This window comes from Babylonia areolata, chromosome 26, assembly GCF_041734735.1.
Source record: "Babylonia areolata isolate BAREFJ2019XMU chromosome 26, ASM4173473v1, whole genome shotgun sequence".
Taxonomy (NCBI): Eukaryota; Metazoa; Mollusca; class Gastropoda; order Neogastropoda; family Buccinidae; genus Babylonia; species Babylonia areolata.
The window spans coordinates 13,505,670-13,528,795 of record NC_134901.1 but is presented as its reverse complement, the minus strand read 5'-3'; the positions used below and the strand labels follow the sequence as shown (position 1 = coordinate 13,528,795).

General features: G+C 39.1%; 2 protein-coding genes across 6 annotated transcripts in view; one reads left to right on the top strand and one right to left on the bottom strand.

Annotated features, from left to right (window-relative positions):
- LOC143300724 (uncharacterized) overlaps nt 1–11,970 on the top strand; it is a 94,311-nt gene extending 82,341 nt beyond the window's left edge. For all 3 annotated transcript variants that reach the window (XM_076614603.1, XM_076614604.1, XM_076614605.1), the window contains one exon: nt 245–11,970. In XM_076614603.1, the coding sequence (XP_076470718.1) occupies nt 245–297 (53 nt within the window). In that variant the 3' untranslated portion in view covers nt 298–11,970. The remainder of the gene's footprint in view (nt 1–244) is intronic.
- Nucleotides 11,971–12,362: 392 nt separating this feature from the next.
- On the bottom strand, nt 12,363–21,150 carry LOC143300727 (uncharacterized). Of its 3 annotated transcripts, none has more exons than XM_076614614.1 (6): nt 20,926–21,150; nt 19,481–19,649; nt 17,158–17,322; nt 15,467–15,577; nt 13,916–13,981; nt 12,363–13,188 (listed from the first exon to the last, which is right to left on the bottom strand). In XM_076614614.1, the coding sequence occupies exons 1-6, from the start codon at nt 20,953–20,955 to the stop codon at nt 13,127–13,129; spliced, it is 603 nt and encodes a 200-aa protein (XP_076470729.1). In that variant the 5' UTR covers nt 20,956–21,150; the 3' UTR covers nt 12,363–13,126. The 3 variants fall into 3 exon arrangements, with proteins under 3 accessions (XP_076470729.1, XP_076470728.1, XP_076470730.1); XM_076614613.1 differs by having other exon boundaries at nt 19,454–19,649; nt 20,926–21,145; XM_076614615.1 differs by lacking the exon at nt 20,926–21,150 and adding an exon at nt 20,672–20,885 and having other exon boundaries at nt 19,454–19,649.
- Nucleotides 21,151–23,126: the final 1,976 nt, after the last annotated feature.

The window sequence follows — 23,126 nt, the reverse complement described above, 5'->3', positions numbered from 1 at the left end:
AAAAAAAAAAAAAAGAAGAAGAAAAAAGGATGAAGCAGCACATATTTTTTCAGATGATTTGTACTTACTCATTTGAAAGAAATGGTTGGAGAACATGTTCATGCAACAGGAAACCTGATGTTATTGACATAGTTGTTGGTGTAGTGTGGAAACACAAGAGCTGGAAAGGCAGGGGAGTTGATGCTGTAAGGAGCTGGGCAGAGAGGGAGAGCTAACAGTGGTGGTGTTGTGTTGCATGTTGCAGTGGAGAGCTTGCTGAAGCAGATGCTAGAATCCTCCAAATCCAGCTCCAGCTAGGTTGTAACTCCCCACACAGGGACTGACGGTGGGAGGACCTGCCGACTGGGGGCACAGCTGTCTGCACACTTTGACCCCCGTGTGGATGTGCAAAGCATGCTGTAGCCTGCCTCCACTGTGACCCGCCTGCACCCCCTGTGTGCCATGTGACAGTGTGACAGCCCTAGGGTGTGTAGTGCTATGTGACCCCCTCCCTTTCTCCGCTAGTGGCTTGTGTTGTGGTGTCTGTGTGCCATCACCTTGGCCTTAACAAACCTGCTGCCTTGGTTCTGTTGGTGTGCTTTGTACGGCCATACACCCCTTTAGGGGGACTGTTCTCAGTGATTGTCTCTGCTTAGTTTCATCCTATCTCCTTTCTCTTGCTGTCTTCTCCCTATCTTGATCTGTCTGTGGTGATATCTGTGAATCTTGCATGAGGGTGGACACCTCCACATATTTCACATGACGCTAGCGTAGGAAGCAGCTTCCGCATTTGTTCAGGGTGTGTTTTTCTTTGTCCTTTTAACTTGCCCATACAGGTGAATGCTATCTGCACTTTTTCCCGGGCATGGATTGAAAATCACAAAGGTTTTTTACCAGACAGAAAAAAAAACATTTCTTAATGGAATAATATTTTTTTTGTGTGTTGTTTTAATTCGTGTTTAAATGGTAAATGACCAAAAAGAAAAGAAAAAAAGAAATACTTGAAATAAAAAAGCAATAACAAAACAAAAAATTCATTCTTAACACAGAATTTTCATACATTTTTTTCTCTTTGAAACTGTGAAGTCGATTTATCAGGCAGAAGAAAAAAAATGGTTCTCTGTCAAACTGAAGTAGACTTACCTTGGGAATTGTGGAGATTCAGATTTACAGCAGTGGAGATCTTGTTTGAATGATACCAGTGTCAGTTTTTCCAGCACTGATGGTATACAGAACAAGAACTCACTTTAAAAATTGCAGCATAAATCCCAAGCAAAAGGCCAACAGCATCAGAAGTAAATGAAGGGAAAAGAAAAAAAGGAAAAAAGAAACAACAAAGTAATAAACAAAAAGTTTGCATTCATGTATACAATTATGCTGCTGGAATTTCCCTTTTTCTGACACACCGCAGTTGAAATTGTTTGACATAATACCTGTATCTTTCATTCTTTGTGTTTGTTTTTTGTTGTTGTTTTTGGGTGTGTGTTTTGTTTTTTTTTAAATTTTTAAAATATTTTATAACCAATCTGGTTGGGGTCTATATACGCACTTTTATGGAAATGATGCACATATTTGAACCCAATACATATATGTAACGCATAATTTTAATGGTTTGTGTTCCTTCCCATCATTCACTGTTCTGTGTTGTGCACATTTTGAAACAGATGGGAATGTGCTTGAAGCCATATCCTTTCGGTTGATATTGCCCAAAGATCTCTAATGCAGTGACTTGTCATTCAGTCATTGTTGAAGTTTTCTTTCTGTCAGTCATCATGGTCTTTTCTGAAGGTCATTTATAAGATGAAAATTAATGCTAATGTGTGGACAAGATTGTGACGTCAAAAAGAAATTCTCCCCACCGACTCCGCCCCCATCCCTCACTGTGCCCTTGGGAGGGAAGGTTGATTTCTTTTCGATGGGATGGTTTTCAGTCCGAAAACTTTGATCTTTTGTTGACTCCTCCCACTCCCTACACCCTTTCTCTTTTAAAGTCTCAATATATTTTGTGCACGTTGTTTTCCATTTGATTGCTTTTAGCACAATCAAAGTATTCACTTAAACACAGTCTGCATAAATGTGAAAATGATATATATATATATAAACAAAAACATAAACCAATAGATTTTGTGATTGGCAAAAGTGATATTCTCAAATTAGTCTTTGCAGCTTAAATACATACTTTTTAATTATGCCCAGTAGTTTGTTTAATTTTGTTTATTTTAATCATGTGACTTAACAATTTATGGTCTCTTCATTTTTTCAATTATTAAAAGGCACCTTTTTGTTGTTGTTGTTATTTAGTGTCCAGATATTTAGTTACGCATGGTATTATTGTTACTATTGTTTGTTTGAGGTAGTAGTAGGAATAAGTCTCCACATTCAAGGCAGCTGTCTCACAAAATTTCATCTCATTAGTTCAGTTTCTGTGTCACTGGCCTTGCCAGTGAAACTTCACAGTTGCACAGCACTAATCAGATTCCATTCAACAGTACAATGCACATTATGGTACACCCATGTATACTTTGACTAAATGTCAGAAAATGTGTTGGGTATAATGAGGAGGGGACGGTAGGAACCAGTTCTGATGGACTGTAAAGTTGGGTGGGAAAAGATGTGTCTTTTGTTGGGCACAGTGTTTTACTTGTTAGAAGAATGCAGGTGAAAGTTGCTTTTACAGACCAGCAAAAAAACACACACAAATTTCCATCTTTTCTTGGCTACAGTGTGTTCTCTTCTATGTGCATTGACTTTGTGTTGTGATTGCAGTGTTAATAAAGTAAATATCAAGCAGATTGATCTGTTCTCTGAATTCATTATCAAGCAAAATAGTCTTGTTTTCTTAATTTAATTTCATACTGATTAGTCTATTTTCTGAATTTAGTATTGGGCATTAGAGTCTTTTTTTTTTAGCAGATTATTTTATTTTTTGAATTAGTTGTCAAACGGATTGGTGATTTTGCAGATAGGTCTATTTTCTGATTTTAATATCAGTCAGAATGGTTTGTTTTCTGCATACAGTTTCAAGCAGATCAATCTTATTTTCTGTATGTGGTCAAGAGGAATGCTTGAGACATTGCTGTACAGTAAGCTTTGTTGATCCACAGGATGGAAAATATCTTAATTCATCATGAAGTTTTGAAGGTACTAACCTGTAATATTAAAAAATAAAGGCTAAGTAGAGATTAAAACAACCTGCATGTGTAGTATCGATCTTGGTCCCAGGCATGGCAGTGAGTCTTCTATCTCAGCATCAAACATCTTTTGTTCTTCGAAGAGGGGGGGGGAAAAAACAGCAGTAAGAAATAATAGTAAAATAAGTAAACTGCTGAGGAGAAAAATGACCTTCAGTCTCCTGCATGGTGGATGTGGATACTATCATTGTCAAAGATCTGTCTGTAGATTCCCCATCAAGCACTCCACTGATTAAAGGTGTAACACTGCACGGACAGCCGTTTTTCATGTAGGTTATAGGAGTGATCTTTCCCCTTCATGATATCAGCATTATAAGCATCTTGCCTCTTTGTCTCAATCTCCTTTTGCTTTTCTTCCCCCATCCCATCCCTCCACCCCCCTCTTTTTTTTATTGTTGAAAAGAAAAAAACAGCATTATGGGGTGAACGGAGGAATTAACATTGTCTTTCAATTTTGTCATTTATAGTTCCAAAAAAAACAAAAAAAAGTGGTCACAAGAAACCTTACAATCTTACAAATGTATCTTAATGTGCTGAAGGCTGTCTGGAATGGTCTCAGTAGACCTGATTATTTTCATCAATAGATTTATGAGGTCTGAGGACAGATGACAAAATAGCCAATACGTAAGTGAGAATAGGAGACCAGCACATCTCATATAAGGAGAGGGAAGACCAAACAAAAGCAACAAAAAACAAACAAAAAAGCAACCACCAAATAAAACTTGATTCTTTGTGAAAGGCCCTGTTGGTGATTTGAAGAATCCAGGCATTTTGTGGAAATCAGTTTCACTTGCTTTTTTTTTTCTGCTTTGTGTTGAGACATGCTGTGACAATGCCAGGTCATCCAGAGGTAAAGCAAGCACACCCAGAATATGGAACATGAGGAAACATTTTTGTCAACTGAAGATTGTTGACAGTTTACATTATTTGTTGTTGTTGTTTTACTTTTTAATGTTTGCTGCTGTTCTTTACAAATTGTGTTGATGATTGTAATGTGTTGATTTTCTTTCTTGCCTATGTTTACAGTATTGAATAATTTTGCTAAAGATCTTTTCTGTAAGTCATTTTCTGTGTTTCTTTTCATATTTTTAATGATAATTTGCAGTTTGTATCCCAAAAAAATTGTCAGCTTATCATGCACAAAATTTTGATGCTCAGTATTAAAAGTATTTGATTTTGCCATGGTTGTAATTGGTGTCATTTGATTTTTTGTCACTCAAGTTTATGTGCCTAGGGTGTGTAGAATGCAAGACATTAGAGCACTTTAGTCACAGACTACTTCACACCCAAGTCAAAACAGCAAAAAGAAAATGATTCTTTTTGATTGATTGTTCTTGGCATTAGAAAAAGTTTTTTTCTTCAAAGAAATGTCTTTATGTTAAATTGTTTATGGTAAGGTTGTTCAGTGTTACTCCTTAGCAGCCTTTCGGATTTTGTTGGGACTTGAAGAATCTCCCCACACCCCTCCCCCCCAAGTATGGTACCAGTATTTGTGTTCTGTTGAGTTCTATATGTTTCATCCCACAGCTAGTGGACAAAGGATGTGCATTGCCCATGTGTCTCCCCCTGACCCCCCCCCCCCCCCCCCCCGCCCAAACACCTCCTGCCACCCTGTAGTGGTGTTGAGCCATGTACATAGAGTGTAAAAAGACAGCGGGTGGCTGTGATACAATAAATGCCTGGATGACCTGCTGTGTGCAGAAGAGAGCTGCATGCAAGAGACCAAGATGGATAGCAATGATGATGCAAAACGGAAGAGTTCATGTATGTCTGTACATAGCAGCTGCCTGCATTCTGAAGGGGCTTTGAGTGGTGAGCGTGCATGTGAGTTGTGCATTAGTGATGCCAACAGAAGGATGTGTGTGGGTGTTTACAGGGGTGTGACCCGCCTGTAGTGGTGAGCTGTACACAGTGGTGACTGTAATGTATTCTATTCCAGCCTACTGCTGGTCCTCCTGGTCTCTGCTCTCTCCTCGTGTTCATCCACAGGGAAGGATACAGTACTTAACACATCAAGATCCAAGCAGTTCATTTCATGCTGTCTGGTGTTAAACACATTTCAGCCAGTTTCGCTGTACAGTTTCACCAGTTTTTCGTTGTTCTGAAATCTAAAAACATTGGCTCAGCAGATGATCAAGTTCAGGGTTATTTCCCTTTATGTTCCAGGAAACTTTTGCTGACCAAAAAAAAAAAAAAAAAAAAAAATCATTACAAGAAATTTAAGTCTTGTTGGCAAGTGTAAAGTATTCAGTTTAATGGGCGAAAAGAGAAGTGCTTGACCAGAACATCTTTGGTCCCAGAAATGTGTGAAGTAGCCTCAAGCAACATAGATATGTAGATAAGGAACTTGAGTGAAAACTTGTTATTAACAATGACAGCCATGCTGGATGAGAATCCATGAGTTGGATTATCTGCATGGCACATTTTCACCACACAAGGTCATTTGATTCTGATTTTAACTGACATCTGTTCTGATGAAACTGACACCTGTTCTGATGACGTAGGAGTGCTTTTGTTAAGTTTTTGTTAGCAGACACGTGACAGACCAGGACAAGGCCAAGACCAAGAGGACTGTGCTGTAGTGCCACATTGGCCATATGTTGTATTTGCTAATATGTTGTGTCTTCAGTGTTACATGATTTCATGTTTTATGTCCTCCCATTTCCAGATAAGATTTGTTTCAAATCAAAATGTTTGGGCTTTTGTGTGACAAATCGGTAATCTCAATCAATGTAATGAATGGTATTGAATTGTTAATTGCTCTGTTGTCGGGTTTTTTTGTGTTTTTTTCTGGTTTTTGTATACTTTGTATACAGATCTTTTTCTGCTAATCTGTTACATGAACATGATAAACTTTGTGTATTGGTTACAAGTGTTTATTTTATTTACATAAATTAAACAGCAAACTTTAAGTAACATTGATCAAATCAGTGATTTGATAATCATTTTTATAAGAAAATAATCAGTTATGAATCATGGTTGATGCATATTGTAGAGGCTGTAGGGGGAAAAAAGTTAATTGACACAGACAAACTAGGTATTTTTGATGATGCACACATTCACAGCAAGACAAAAAAGACTATTTTTATTACTTGATACATTCCAGGGTTTATACAGGTTTTAACGATTTTACATGGCAAACATTTTTAAGTCCTGAATTTTGTTTTAACCCTTTGACTTCCAGATCTATTTGTGATTTTTGAAAAATGATCACCAACCTCTTTTTGAAAAAATCACAAGATTAAAATAATGGTCCAAAGTATGTAACAGTATGTTTTCTTGATGGAAAACAAAAGGAGAACATAATTATGATAAGTTCAAAGTTGACAGGCGGAGGTAACTCCCAATCAGGGGGAAGATAACCCAAAATTTTAGAGAAAAAAAACAAAAAAACCAAAACAAAATATTTTGAAAAAAGAGGAAAATTCAAGTCTGTTTATTTTATGGGTTGAAATGGTGCTAAAATATTTGCAAATGTATTGGACACAACAACCAAGTTCAGTTATGTTGTTTTCCTCCAATATCATGTTGATTTAAACCTAAACACTATCAATAAACATTCACATACATTCCAACACACACCCGCCCACTCAAACACAGACATACACCCCTACTCACACGCTCCAACCAAAACACCCAGAAACACTTATCACAAAATATTACAACACAAAAGCTCTTTGTTGACAATATTTTGGCATGAAGCTTTCAGCTGGAGGTCTTCATTGTTTTTTCTATACCCACGTCTAACATGACCCCACCTCCTTCCTGTTGATGTAACTTGTGTTTTTGTATTCACTATTGTTAAAGTTATGCAGAAATCCAGCCTAATTCTAACCAATTCTGTTGTATCATACATCCTTGCAGCCCTGTTGACACGCTCAACAACTTAAAGCTTTACAAAACACAAAAATGCATTAGAATTCAGCCAAAACTTGATGAGATATTGCTTTTAACAAGTATTTACAAGGAAATAAGTGTATTAAATTGACCAGCTGGACAAAGCAGTTACCCCCAAACCACAGATATATGGATATATGCACTCTCGGAAGTGAAAGACTTAAATTTTGGCTTGTTGTAATTTTTTTATTTATTTAAATATTAATGATAATGATAATAAATGTTAGCACAGCAGCAAAATGTTCCTCCTGATTTTATTGTTGTTGTTTTTTTTAACTGATCCTGAAAGGATCTTTCGGAGTAAAATAAATGTTTTCGTTTGAAGCTGATGGCGATTCATGCAAAGGGCATAGCCAGCATTCAGAATACTGTACCTTTCATGAGCGTTCCAAGTGAGATATTTTTAATTTTTGTTTATTTATTTTTTTCCACTATGGGGTTTAAAAATAAAGTGGTTAAAACCTGTATGAACCCTGCTAACTCATTAGTCTTTGTTATATTATTTCAGGCATTGGATATGATATAGGACTTTACTGTTTCAAAGAACAAGAAATAAACTTAGTGATAAACTGTATGTATCTTCAAATATCCTAGTACAACACTTGATTTTATTTAGCAATATATTTTTGGATAGAGGGCAATATTGAAATAAAGAAATGCAGGCATGGGACATCACTTTAAAGAAAGATTGTTGAGCCAATGCAAACTCCAGCATCTGTAAACTGATCATCTGTGTGCAGTTGTGGCACCCTTATAGAAGCAAAAGTCACAGAGAATGGTTGATATACTACTGTGGTGCAAGATGGAAACATGTGAACTTGTCAGGTTGGTACAAGAAGGGAGTTGTATTTTAGGTTGAAGCTGCTCCAGTTGTGTTTTAGGTTGAAGCAGCTCACAAATTGTTTGTTCTTTGTGGGGTTTTTCCTGTGACAAGCAGCTGTGGAAGCTGTACTGAGTGTATTTTCTGTTTGGAATATGCTGTGTGTTTCAGCAGCATGTTTTAAGAAAGTGCCTGTCTGAGTGTGAACAGCACTGCTCATGTCATGTGAGCTGGCTTCATTTGAAAGCATCAAAACGGCTGACCACATAGGCCAGAGAGAACAGTTGATAAGGAAGAGGAGTTCACTTTGGATCAGTCTCTCCCAAGACCATTGTGTACTGTGAGAAGTGAAATGTGTGGCCTTCTGAAACAGACCCAAAATAGGCAGTTAGACTGGCTGTTTGGCACTCTTCTGTGGTTTGCTACCTGTATATTGCTGAAGGCATATCACAGTGTGTCAAACCTAATTCAACACTGAAATTGCTCCAAATTAGGTTTCATCCTTTAGAAAGCATTTCCATTGAAAGCACAGCGATGAGACATGGGCCTTAGCTGCACCGTGTGTGCAGTCTTCAAGCAGCATTGATGCCAAAGATCTGCAGGCTTCGGGCTTGACAGACTTCGCTCACTTTTCTGGTCAATTTAGTCATCGCTTCAGTCAGTTCTTTACTGTAATTATGTTTGATCATCTTTGATTTGTGGAGCTATGAATAGTACTCATGTCTTTTCGACAGCTGCACAAGAAATTTCTCCCCTTTTTTTCGTCTTTTTCGGTCATCTCCTGGATTGTGTTCTAGCCGTCTGTATTCCAGTAATTCCATTTTTTACTTTCCTGTATCACAAATTAGTATTCTGTTCACTGTTCACTTTGTTGATTTGCTTTTATTTCTTTATTTCTTGTTTATGTTTTATTTTTTTAATAAGAAGGTATTGAGGGTAATAGAGTGTTTATTTACACACCCTCTGTGTCTTAAACAGCACACATAGTTACAGAGCAAGGAAAATCCCATTTGTTATGGCCATTTGTTCGTGTTTAATTCTAGCATTTTATAGTAGACAAACACACAAACCCAATGAGTTGTAAAGTTATCAGATTTATGTAGAAGTGTGGAGTTTTTCAGATAGCTGTAGACAGCCTTCTTGGCTGCTCAGCTGGCTGGACAGCACCACCATAGACGGACTGCTCTGTGGCCATCATCTCCACCATGATTATCCACTGACTGACTGAATCAAACTTCAGCACTCACTTAGCGATGTCAACCAGTGTCTTGAAAACGAAATCAGTGTGCTCCGTTGCTCAAATAATGTGTTCGGTAACCTTGCAAAGCATTGCTGAAGTAGAAATGGCAATTGGAACAGTATTTTTGTAGACCAGTTTTTTGCTTGTCTAAAATTAGGTAATTGTCACTTGATTTGAACTGAAGCAACTTTTTTTTTTGGATGTCATGATATGAATTGATTCAACAGTGAATTGTGTCTGTCTGTTTGTATGCTGAAACATTGTGATAATGATATTGAATGAATCCATGTTTCCTTGTTCAAAGAGTTAATGCCATGTTGTGAACGTAATAATGACTCCGGTGTGATTTTTCTCCCCCATCCCAATCCTAACCCCAACCACTCTGAATTTACCAAGTTGTCAGTATCAACATTATTTCATCAGCTGTACAACTTAAAGTTATAAAACTAAGAAAAGAAAATGTTATACATGAAACACTTATTACCAAACCTTTCAAGGAAATAAGCAAAAGCCACAACAGATACCAAAAAGAAAGGAACATAATCTTACAATCCTTTACACAAAGACAGAAACTGCTTAAATGAAATGGTACATACAAGCGCAGTCACAAAAAAAAAAAAAAAAATTTCAGTTGATAAACTTGGTCATTTTCGTAATGAAACATTTCACTATCATTCACATTTTTGAATAGTTAACCAGATGCCTGTCAGCAACAAACATCATTGTAACAGTTAGTCACACACCTGGCATCCTCTGCATTAAGGAACAGAATAGCACTACTGGAACCAGATGGTGTATGGCTACCCTGAAGGGCAAGTCCAAAAAGTAAATGTTTTCTGGAAACCATGTTTGTTTACAAAAAGATGTTGCTGGTCAAGCCTTCGTGATAGACTGCAGCATTCAGTTCCGGCAGAGTATCTTTGACAGAGTGGGCTCTAACTAACCTGGTGTCAACGGACTACCACGTTGCACTGAAACATGATTGTCGCATTGTTAGGCAAACTTGAACGGAGTACAGGGGGGAAGGAAAGTCAAAAAGAGACCTGCCAGATTATGTCCTTTGTATTCACTCAAGAGTTGTCCATTTCTACAGCTTAAATATCAGAGCAGCACACCTTTCTCAGCATACTTTCATTCATATGATTTAGATAAATTATCAGCAATGGATGTGTTGTCTTGGAAGATTTTGTTATCACTAAAAAAATATTTTAAAAAAACTTCACAAAAAATGTTGATCCCAAAATGTTATGTAACATAATGAACATGATCTGTTGGTGACACATCTGTGTCCTGGGGGACTTTGCCTGGTGGTGAACATAGTCAGCTGGTTACAGACTATGTCAGGTGCAAGGAGGAGGACCGTTACCATTGTGGATTGTCAGCTGCCCACAAAATGATTGATTTGCCATCTACCACCTCATCATGAATGAATGTGCAGGTTGAATCCAAACCTGATGCTCAGAAATTTAAACAATATGACCCATTTGACATTTTACTGCCATTTGTTCATTTGTTGGTTATCAAAAACGACCATGAGTAGCATGTGTGTTTGCGTGTGCCTGCCAGCATGTGTGAGTGACTTAACATGTATGGCCATTCATGTTTGTGGTCACATAAAGTAGATTAAAATTTCGTATTTTTGACAAAACAGCAAAAACAAAAATTTGTAAATGAAATTTTTTTTTTTTTAAAGTACACGTTTTATACATTTTTCAGTTATAGTTCTTATTCTTTGCATTGGTGCAGTAAAAAAAAAAAAAAAAAAAAAAAAAGAAGAAGAAAAATTGACCATTGGTACATAATCTGTGTGTGCATGTTTGAAGTATGTGTGTGGGATGGTGGCACCAGACCTGTAGGGATGGTTTTTCAGCTTGTGGATGAGATTCATGCTTCATTTTGTTCCGTCATACTCATTTGGTACCAAAGGTTTATGCACAAATAAATAAAAGTATTGACAATTTACAACTCTTCTGAATGTACAGTTTGTGTGATTGTGTGTGTACATGAATGATCCACCTAGCATCAGTTGAGCAAAGAATTAGACCTTGACAGTGTTAAAGAAAAGAAAAATAAACTGTTTCATTTGTCTGTGTATGTCTTTGGCATTTTCCTAGTGACTAGAAGTGTTAGAAAAAAAGAGCTGCCATGAATACTGACTAAATTTTTCTGCATGTCCATGTATTCCAGAAATATTGTTTTTGAAAGAATCGACTATTATTCCAAACATATTAAAGATAATGATACTAATAATAGTACTTGTGTGGTGCAAACTCCCCATGTAATGGGCTCTAAGCATGTCACATGAAACAATACATATACAACTGACAAGTGCATAATATAACCATGTATCTCTCTGCACATGAAAAAACAACACATTATATTAATAGTCATTCATAACCTATTAGTTGTCAATACCAATAAAAGTTAACTATTTTCACAAGCATGCAAAGAAACAAAACAGTAGTTAAAAAATTCTCCAGTGTTATGAACACACATTACAATTTCACCATTGAGATCTCAGAACAGGGTTATGAATGATAGGGATACAAGGCATCATTGACAAAGTGCTTCAGACATATGGAAAAGGTCTCCATCTGATTCATTTGTTGTGTTAGTTTCACAATATTACAGACCCTCACACATGGAGCCATAAGCCAAGCTTGACAGCTGTTGGGTACGCCTGAAGGACAACTGATCTAACTGAGCTGGAGGGTTTCTTGAAGGACAAACTGATCTAACTATGCTGGACTAGAGTCTCTTGAAGGACAACTGATCAGATGAACTCTGCTGGACTAAGGTCTCTTGAGGACAAATGATCTGACTGTGCTGGACTAGGATCTCTTGAGGACAACTGATCTGACTAACTGTGCTGGACTAGGATCTCTTGAGGACAACTGATCTGACTAACTGTGCTGGACTGGGGTCTCTTGAAGACAACTGATCTGACTGACTGTGCTGGACTAGGATCTCTTGAGGACAACTGATCTGACTAACTGTGCTGGACTAGGGTCTCTTGAGGACAACTGATCTAACTGTGCTGGACTAGGGTCTCTTGAAGGACAACTGATCTGACGAACTGTGCTGGACTAGGGTCTCTTGAGGACAACTGATCTAACTGTGCTGGACTAGGGTCTCTTGAGGACAACTGATCTGACTAACTGTGCTGGACTAGGGTCTCTTGAGGACAACTGATCTAACTGTGCTGGACTAGGGTCTCTTGAGGACAACTGGTCTCTTGAGGACAACTGATCTGACTAACTGTGCTGGACTAGGGTCTCTTGAGGACAACTGATCTAACTGTGCTGGACTAGGGTCTCTTGAGGACAACTGATCTAACTGTGCTGGACATGGGTCTCTTGAAGGACAACTGATCTGATGAACTGTGCTGTACTAGGGTCTCTTGAGGACAACTGATCAGATGAACTGTGCTGGACTAGGGTCTCTTGAAGGACAACTGATCAGACGAACTGTGCTGTACTAGGGTCTCTTGAGGACAACTGATCTGACTAACTGCTGGACTGGGGTCTCTTGAGGACAACTGATCTAACTGTGCTGGACTTGGGTCTCTTGAAGACAACTGATCAGACTAACTGTACTGGACTAGGGTCTCTTTGAGGACAACTGATCTGACTGTGCTGGACTAGGGTCTCTTTGAGGACAACTGATCAGACTAACTGTGCTGGACTAGGGTCTCTTGAGGACAACTAATCAGACTAACTGTGCTGTACTGTGGTCTCTTGAGGACAACTGATCTACCTGTGCTGGACAAGGGTCTCTTGAAGGACAACTGATCTGATGAACTGTGCTGGACTAGGGTCTCTTAAAGGACAACTGATCAGACTGACTGCGCTGAACTAGGGTCTATTGATGACAACTGATCTGATTGACTGTGCTGGACTGCATGTCCTTTGACAGGGGAGAGTGGTGGGTGGGGGACAATGTTCTGTTTTCAAAGGCAGACTATGACCATCTAACCATTCTGGAACATTCAGTCCCAGGTCACTTCATGTTGGACACATGCACTGGCACCATCAGTCGTGTGCTGGCTCCAGACGGTAAGGCTGGAAGTGAACAAAAAAAGTATGTTGATTGCACAGCTGTCTACTTTCCTACCTCCTCTGTTCACCCCTACCCCTGTACCTTCTCAATGTTCACAGCTTCGGTTACATTTCAAAAAGGTGGGGTAGGGGGAGAGTGGGGGGGGGGGGGATGGAGAGCGAGAGGATGGATAGAACTATACTCTGTGTTTTCAATCAAATAAACTCTGAAGAATATGTCTGGGGAAACTGTCGCTCAGCATTTTCATCAATGTTATTCTTTCATCTGAAATCAGTAGACTCATCATAAACTGTTACTGCTAACATTGTCACTGTTCTTTGCATGCACACACACACACACACACACACACACACACAAATTCCCACTCCTGCCCTCACCCTAACCCCTCCCCCTCTTTTTTTTTTTCTTTTTTTTTAAATCTGGCATTCCTGATGGTGAACAGACTTTAAAAGAATCAAATTAATCAAATCAAATCAATGGGAGATGAAATTCTGTCTCAAAGATACTCAAGAATTTGTCTTTGACAAAGCGGAAAACCTTCTGGTTAAAGGCTGCCTTTCAAGCCTACCTCAAAGTTCAAGGCATCACATACTGCAGCATTAAAGATACGTGATTTTCCCATTGTTAAATGCTGTGAAAAATTAGTACCAAATTTTAATTCATTTCTGACTATTCAAGTCAAAGTGAACAGCATTACTTACTCAAAATTATACAGGCTTCCCAACTTACTTGCTCTCCGACGAAAGGCATCATGGAATGCTGTCTTGGGGCCAGGGTAGCGCAGCAAACAAAACTCTTGAGGAGGCAAAAAAATCAAGTACTTTATGATATCAATCATTATTGATATAAACAAAAACAACAAAAAATTACATCACCACAAAAAAAATAATAACACTGCTCTCTGGAGTTTCAGAAGATTAGAATGATTACTTAAGAATTGAGTGAGTTTGTATTGTATTTTGTATCACCGGGTATTCTTTTTTTTATCACAACAGATTTCTCTGTGTAAAATTCGGGCTGCTCTCCCAAGGGAGAGCGAGTTGCTACATTGAGAGTGCCACCCATTTTTTTGTATTTTTTTTCTGACCAGTTTTATTTGTGTTCCTATTGAAGCAGATTTTTCTACAGAATTTTGCTAGGGATAACCCTTTTGTTGCCATAAGTTCTTTTATGTGCGCTAAGTGCATGCTGCACACGGGACCTCGGTTTACTGTCTCATCTGAATGACTAGTGTCCAGACCACCACTCAAGGCTTAGCGGAGGGGCAGAAAATACTGGCGATTATGGGATTTGAACCAGCGCGCTCAGATTCTCTCGTTTCCTATGCAGACGCGTTACCTCTGGGCCATCAATCCATTGTTGTTTGTTTGTTTGTTTTTAACAGTTGTGGGTGTGGCAGGAAGAGGAAGTGAGATGATTTGGAAACTGTAATCAAATGAATTAATCCACTGAAGTATTTTTTTCTTCCTTCTTTTTCTTTTCTTGCTGTTATTAAGTTTGCTGATGTAACTAATTTTTTATATTGTGTTATGTGATATCTATAATATAAACATAAAAAGAGAGTCAATACAAACTAAGTATGACTATGTTAACGTTGTTTTTCACTAAGCATAAAAAAAACCCAAAAAAAAAACCCCTCTATTATAAATCTATTGACTCTGCTCAGATTTGTATGCATAACACATGCATGCACATACATTTATATACATGTACATAAATACATCTGCATTCACACAGATACACATACACACAACTACATACACACACACACACACACACACACACATGCACACACACACACATACACTTAACAAATTAACACATGTTCACCTGAAAATATACTTTTATCTCCTTTTATTTCTATAACCAGTCAGAAATGGTACAGAATGTGTCATTGTTACATAAATGTTATCTATCTAACCATATGCATGAAAGTCCACTCTAAAGAGCAAATTGTTTGTTTTTACCCACACCCCAAAACCCTTCAACAATCCCTCAGAAACATGAAACCATTAAAAGATAAGTTTAGCTGCCAAATGACACCAATGTTAAAACTTTTAAAAAAACATACATGCACACACACTCATGCAGACAACACTCACACACATACACACACACACCAGGGTATTTTCTATGACTCATTTTGTTATTCATGCACCCATAATTATGTTAGCTACAAGAAAAAAAAAACACAAAAAAAAAACCCAGGAATAAAGTTCTCAACCTCTCCCACTGGTCCATCCACACCCCTGTCAAACCACCCCTGGCTTGCCTGCCTACCTGTTTTACTAGGCCCGTAAACTGACAGGAATCGTCCAACAATGGTGCCGCCCTCTGCTGCATCAATTCCTCTACTTTCACTTTCTGGCATCGTCTGAAACTCGTACACAGCTGCCAAAACAAACATGCAAGATTGTGTCACTAATCATAACCATTGCCAATATGAATATTCTACATAACAGATGCTGTCACAGTGCTGTGCAGCGTGCATATGGTGTGCTGAGAAGAAACCTGTGGCATTGTAAGTGTTGTCCTCTGGCAAAATTCTGAAGAAGAAATCTACATCTGATAGGTATACAAATATTTACTCGTGTGTGGGGTGGGTGGGTGGGGGGGGGGGGGGTGCAGGTGTGTGCTGATTATCTGGTTGCGGTTTTCCGTAACGTATCTTTATTCCTATCTTATCTGTCTATTATAATCAATGTGCAGTATAGTAGGCTATGTTTATAATTATATTCAAATAATGTTTCTTAATTCTTTCTGTTTTTACATTAAAAATACTAGTTATTACCCGCAGTGTGTGGATGTATGTATAAAACGGTGTATAAGATTTTTTTTTTTTTTTGATTTTTTTTTTTTACACATTTGTATCTTCGTAATATTCGTAAAAGCTGTTGTTGACTTTTACAGTTATGGTCCCCATGTTGTTTACTTGTCTATGTTGTGATAATGCACCTGACCAAATTTCTCCAGTTGGAGATAATAAAGTTATTCTTATCTTATCTTATCTTATCATGCACTCAAGCCTGAGTCGTGCATTGGGTTATGCTGCTGATCAGGCATCTGCCTTGCAGATGTGGTGTAGAGTATAAGGATTTGTCTGAACCCAGTGATGCCTCCTTAAGAACCTGAAACTGAAACTGTCAGTGTTCAATCACCACTCCAATCACCAACCATAAAATAAAAAGCAAAAGAAAGTCAATCCTTAATGGACAGAAATAGCACAATTTTTCAGCAAGACTTTTTCAGACAAACAAAGGATAATGATAATGCGCAGCAAATCTGGAGCTATGATTGATGAGAATGTTTAATGGGAGAAGAGATCGCTTTAAAAACAGTTGAAGAATCAAATTAAAGTCCTGCTTTTCTGTCTTTATTTTTAACAATCACATATTGAACAAATTTCACCCCTGAAAATGGAGTATGGCTGCCTACATAGCGTGGTAAAAACAGTCATGCACGTGAAAAATGAAGAAGGAGAACAACAAATATTCACCAGCTGCTAAACCCAATGTATAACATTTATCATATTATGCATTCTTATAGATTCCTGACATAAAATTGTTTACAATATGTTATACTCTTCATGCACAATATCAAACTCATATGCATTCTCATATATTCTAAATATATCAATGTTTACATTGTGTCATATTCTTGATGCACAAAATCAAAATAGGCACACGCTATTATATCAACTGGAGATTCATTTCCACGTTTTTCAAAATCTGTGTTCACACTCACAGAAAACATCTTATAAATGGATATGACCAAAACAGGCAAGCAAGCAGTGCTCTGTGGATACAGGCTCTATAATTAATGGAAATATCTAAAACAGGGAAGAAAAAGAACAAAAAACAAAACAAAACAAAAAAAGAATTAAAGAAGGTGAAGTGTATGGTTCAAACATACTGGTGTGCTTGGCATGGATTGGCATAAACCACACACACACACTTGCTCTGTCCACTCACCGGATTCTGATGGCAGAAAGTCTGTGCGCAATTCTGTGCCAGGCACCAACACCGCCAAGGTATTTTGGAAGGACATTTGAAGGTCAGAAATGCACATAATGTATTGACTCCATTCTGCGTGGTTCAACATCTTCTTCCGTGTGGCCAGGAGGTGGGCTAAACTGTCTGTAAACAGTTAGCAAGAAGCTGGCTTCTTGTATGCATCAGTCACAATACATGTGCATAAAGTTTTTTAACTGAACATATTACAATTACCAAAGCATAATGATAAAACAGACAAAACAAAATCAACAATGAGAATAACTGGCGGAAAGGGCCAGTGGACTTTCTGTTCATGTGTGCATACATCTGTAATTTTGTGCTGCAACATAAGAGAGAGAACAAGATGCAGTTCTTCAGAAAGCTTGCACCACAGTGTTATAACTTTTAAAGAAGCTGCTTCTTGTATGTGTTGGAAACCATGCAGTGACAAGCAAGGATTGCACGCATGTTACATCCCCATCAGGGTGAAATGGCCATCACTAAGCTTTGGTTGTGATCAAATACTGTATCTGAAGAGGAACAGAGCACCTCCTGGAGGGATTTTTTTCTGTCTTTGTTCTGGGGTTTAGGTGTGTGTGTTTTTGTTTTTTTTCACCTTGTTTTATTAAGTTTCAGTCTTCCTCTGGACCAAATCATTTTCTTTGCCTTTCAGCAAAAATAATACATAACTTTTCTTTGGCACGATATCCTGTACTAATGCTGCTCAAAGCACCTCAGATCATCCAATTGAATATAAACATAATGTAAAAACATTATTACAGCTCTCTGTCAACAAAAAAACAACCACACCAAATGTGTTCACAGTTGCAAATAAAAAAGTATAACCCATCAAACAAAAAAGGTTTCAAGTAAATAATGCTTTGATTTAAAATCATAACAAAATGAAATACATTTCATGAAACTCACACACACACGCGCGCGCGCGCACACACACACACACACACACACTAAATATCAATTGCACTAAAAAAATAAATAAATAAAAAGGATTACATAAGCATTAAGATATCTGCTGAGTGTAGAAATGTTTGCGGAAAAGGAATGTTTTCAGTCCTGGCTTAAAAGACTGAAAATCAGGAGTTTTTCTATGGGACGATGATAAAGAACTCCAAACTTGGGGGGACTTGAGATCTAAAAAAAAACTTTCCCCTGAGCATTTTAAATAAGTTCTTGGGAACTTCTGAACTTTTCAGAACTGAATCTTAACATTCTTCATGGTCCACACATTTCCAGTACAGTACAGAACATTTTCACTCCTTTCTTCCAGCTGGGTGAAAGAAGTCTGGGACAATGCTGATATTCTGTGAGAATTACTGAGGAACAGACTTACAGTAGGAAGAGTTCCTATTTGCATTTGGTAACTATGCATAGCCCCACATAACACTTCACCTTGTCTCTGCAAGAAAGTCCTGCAACAAACATGATCAAAGCCTTATTGGTGCTCTAATGCACCTGTTTATTTCACACACACACACACACACACACACACACACACCACCCCACCCAAGACAATCTTAGAAAATGTACATTTTTTTTTTTGGGGGGGGGGGGCGAGGGGGGAAGGTATAGGGGGGTCTAAAGGACTGTTGTCCTTTCTTTCTGTTTTTCTTTTTTTTTTTCTTTTTCTTTTTTTTTTTTTTTTTTTTTTTTAACTCATCGCTACTTCCCTGGGTTATACTTCTTCCAAAAACTGGTCTGTTGATAAGCCCATTCAGAATTTATGTACTCCTCATGTGCTACTGATACCTATAAACACCCACTTTACAATGAGCTGCAACAGTTTTCATAATACTGCAGTTCAGGATGGTCATACAGACTGGCAGTTTGTTGGTGATGTGAAAATTAAGCTATATATGGACCCCCTTCTCCTGCCCTCACCCTTCCCCTGCACTCCCCCCTCCACTCCAACTTTCCCCTCCTTTCAGTCAATCCTCAAACATGTTAAAAAAAAGAAAAAAAGAAAAAAGAAAAAAGGATGGTATGAAGAATGCTTGCTGTTTTCCAAAACTCTGGCTTAACATTTTAAATGTAATAACTCTAACACACACACACACACACACACACACACACACACACACACACACACACACACAAAAACTAGCACAAAAATTAAACTAAACTAAAAAAAAAAAAAAAATTAACACTGAAAAAGTCTCTGAAAAAGTCCCAAAACTGGTACACACCAGAAAGATATGGCCACAAAATGCAAACAAAGCAAATGCAGGACTTGTTTTTCCCTGCAGGACTGACATACCGTACTGGGCAATATACATGACCTCACATAGACCATTGATCTCGGTCTTCCATGGCCCCAACACAGCTGAGAAGGACGAGCGCACTTGCCAGAAACCTTGACTCATCTGTTTCAGGTACTCAGATAAGCCCTTGATGTTGAAGCCATAGATCCGAATCTCAAACACAGGCCCCTCATCCTGTTCCACTGCTGATTCCTGAGGGGGGATGGAGGTGGGGGAGGGGCGGGCAGGAATGAATAGAACAGTAGATTTATAAGAAAGACATGGCTGAAACTAACATGTTGAAAATATTATAGTATTTTCACTTCAACAAAATAGTTCATGAAACGTGTTTGCTCTATCAATGCAGGTGAATTCTCAACATATGACTATCAATTCCACTTCATGATCTTCATAATTTGATCTGCTTATGCTACCTCTAAACCTCCCCAATTCCAAAAAATATCACACCAACCATCTGAAAGATATTAATAATTATATACACACACACTGAAATAGGTATACACTACACACACTGGTGCATATGACCTCCAAAATGGTGACCTGGAGAATTTTCAAGGCCAGTATTTTAACATGTGTAACTAAGATTGGTTTACATCAACAATGTGATTGTTTTCTGTTGGGCATTTCCTCCTAGTGTGCTTCAATTTTCATGAAACTGGATGCTTATGCATATCTGTATTCTAGGTGCACCCCTCCCCACATACCTCCATGCACTGATAGTAATGATACATGTACAGATGGGCAGGCACACCCAGTATTTAAACATTTGGCTAGCATGTTTTAGTTTCATTACCATTCAAACAACCCTTGTATTCAGAGGGGAAATGCAATCAAGATAGTGTTAGAATGCAACACTTTTAGTTCTGTAAAAAGATGACTCGGAGATTCCTGCATATGTGACAGCGTCTTATGCCTGTGTCAAAGTTAGAACACTCATCTCCCCCATAACCTCCACTCAAAATTTCAAACAGAAAAAAAAGAAAAGATAAAAAAAAATTTTAAAAACACAGATTAGTAAATATAGGTATCTTTGAAGGAATAAAACATATTGAGCTGTGACTGTGTGGTTTCCTTCTAAATGGAATTCATGTCCAAATGACTAATGGGTTATAAATCTCAGATAAGCATGGCGAAGACCTATTATTGTTGTCTTTGTAATTACCATACAATTTGCTTTTATTTCACTAAACAGTGATGAACAGTAAGTTGTGTACCAATTTTTTCTGCTCGAAGGAACAGCGTGTAAAACGGTGTTGCCTTAATAAAGTTAGGTAACTCCAAAGTCACTTTAGCTGTCGTCTGGTTCAAGGAGCCGTCCGATAAACCTCGAAGTTGCTGTCTTTTCTTGAACTATGTCTTAACGTTCTCCTAAATTCCAGTAAATTCCAGTGGATGTCCTTTCACTGTTCCCATTCCAGCAAACTGAATTTTTTCTGGCGAGGAAAAAACAAACTGTAAGTGAACGAACCTCTGTCTTGTGCTCCATGTGGGATAACATTTACGGATACTCAGTTGGGTGTCTCAGCATATTTTTTCTTCCGATTTTCCAGCCTATTTTTTCTTCTTTCTTTTTTTTTTAACTGAAAAATAGAAAGAAATAAAATAAACCGAATGAACCCAAACAACACTGAAAATTCAGTGACACCGAACTGTATGCCCCCACGTAAATTAAATCTGTTTGTCAGTTGTTTGTTATTCCTGTCAGCAGTTGTGATCCGAACTTAATTTCCATGGAGGAGTGGGTGGGGGGGAAAGGGGGCAGAGGAATTCAGGTGAAGGTGGGGGGTGAGGGGGGTCAAGTTGTACTGGAGGGGGTCTGTTGCCTCAACATGATTTTAATTTCCTATGTCAGTCATGGGCCGGTCACACGTAGGCTACGGTGTATTTGTTCACGCTCTTTGTGAGCTCGCTTCAACAGCTCTCAGTTTTAACCATGGGCCCATGTACTAGTAAACATGCAGCGGAGCAGTTCAGCATAACAAAGTTCACGCTGCAGAACAGTAGGGGTTATCACCCAGTATTATTGTGGATAATATCATTGTCACTGAACTGAACTGGCGAGCACAAGCTCTTTGCTGGACTCAACCCATCCCGCCAAGGCTACCGCCGGCCTGGATGGTCTGCCGCGAAGGGTCCTCGGGGACTACAGTAAGCGCGGCGCCTTAGTAGTGGCCCCCATCCTGACCATGGCCTTCGTGAGGGCCATGTTCTGACACGGCTCTACATAATTATGTCAAGTTTCCTTGGGGATGCAAATATACAGTCTCCTGCAGTGGCCAGGTCCTGGACTTGATGACTGGAGAGTGGCGACTCCGGCGGTCACTGACGCCCACCTGCAACTGAACTGAGGCGAACACTGCAACCCAGCCGACTACCGCCCAGCATCTCTGATCAGTGTGCCCTGCGAGGTGCTGGAACGTATTAGTCACAGCCGTGAAAGCTCCATGATAATGGAAGATAACTGTAGTATTCTCGGCGAGAAACTAACAACATAGGTTTCACCGACACCGCTCCTGCGAGACGCAGCTTCTTGAATGTTTGGATGAGTTGACTGCCAACACTGAGGGAAGAGGCCACTCAATTGACGGACATCGTGGTGATGGACTTCGTTAAAGCATTTGACAAGGTGAACCACTCCTTCCAGCTGCACAAGCTCGATCTTTACGGCCGCATCAGAAATGCCACCACTGAACTTAATGGATTGATAGTTTCCTTGACGGTAGAAGGCAGTTCGTGGTCGTGGACGGCGGGAGGTCTGTCGGGGTATCACCAGTCAGATTAGGGCCCTGTAGGCTACATCAGGGTTCAGTACTAGGTCCGCGCCTGTTCCTGGTCTACATCAGTCTGTGACCTAGCGGCAACCAGTGTGACATCTCCTGTCCACCTCTTTGCAGATGGTATGGTCCTTTAAAGGTCCGTCTCTGCTCTCAGCGACCTGCAAGCCGACTTCATGGGAGACTCGAAGCCTGGGAGGAAGTGACGGCGATTCTATTTTGGTGTGAAATTTTCCAGAATCATTGTTTGTAACACTGTGCGTCTGCCTGTTTATAAATATATAGATTCAAATGTCTTTTTCTTCTCCATCTTTAAAAACACATTTTTAATTAAATCTAATATGCGCACGTTTGTGTACGTCTGTCTCAGTGTGTCTGAGTGCGTCTGTGTAGACTGCCCATAGACACAGGCTGCCGCACACACACACACACACACACACACACACACACACACACACACACACACACACACACACACACACACAACGTCAGCGTGCGCACGAGGCACACGCTGGCACGCACACGTACATGCACGCATGTCACTGTACGGCGCACACACCTGCACACGCAATCGCACACGCATACATATACATCAAACGTATGCAGGAACACACACACACACACACACACACACACACACTCTCTCTCTCTCTCTTCTCTCTCTCTCTCTCTCTCTCACACACACACACACACACACAAACACACTCACACACATACACGCGTTCTCTCTCTCTCTCTCTCTCTCTCTCTCTCTCTCTCTCCTCTCTCTCTCTCACACACACACAAACACACTCACACACACACACACACACAAACAAACATACACGCGCGCGTGCGCGCGATTACACCTCATTCACAGCGAAAGAGTGCAAATGAAATTTCCCACGGGTTTTTC

Excerpts from the sequence above, each read along its gene's own strand:
- LOC143300727 (XM_076614613.1), bottom strand. The coding sequence starts at position 20,955 with ATGTTATCCCACATGGAGCACAAGACAGAG. Across the intron at positions 19,650-20,925 it reads ACATGGAGCACAAGACAGAG|GAATCAGCAGTGGAACAGGA; the intron begins GTTCGTTCACTT and ends ATCCCCCCTCAG. Across the intron at positions 15,578-17,157 it reads CTTTCTGCCATCAGAATCCG|CTGTGTACGAGTTTCAGACG; the intron begins GTGAGTGGACAG and ends TTGTTTTGGCAG.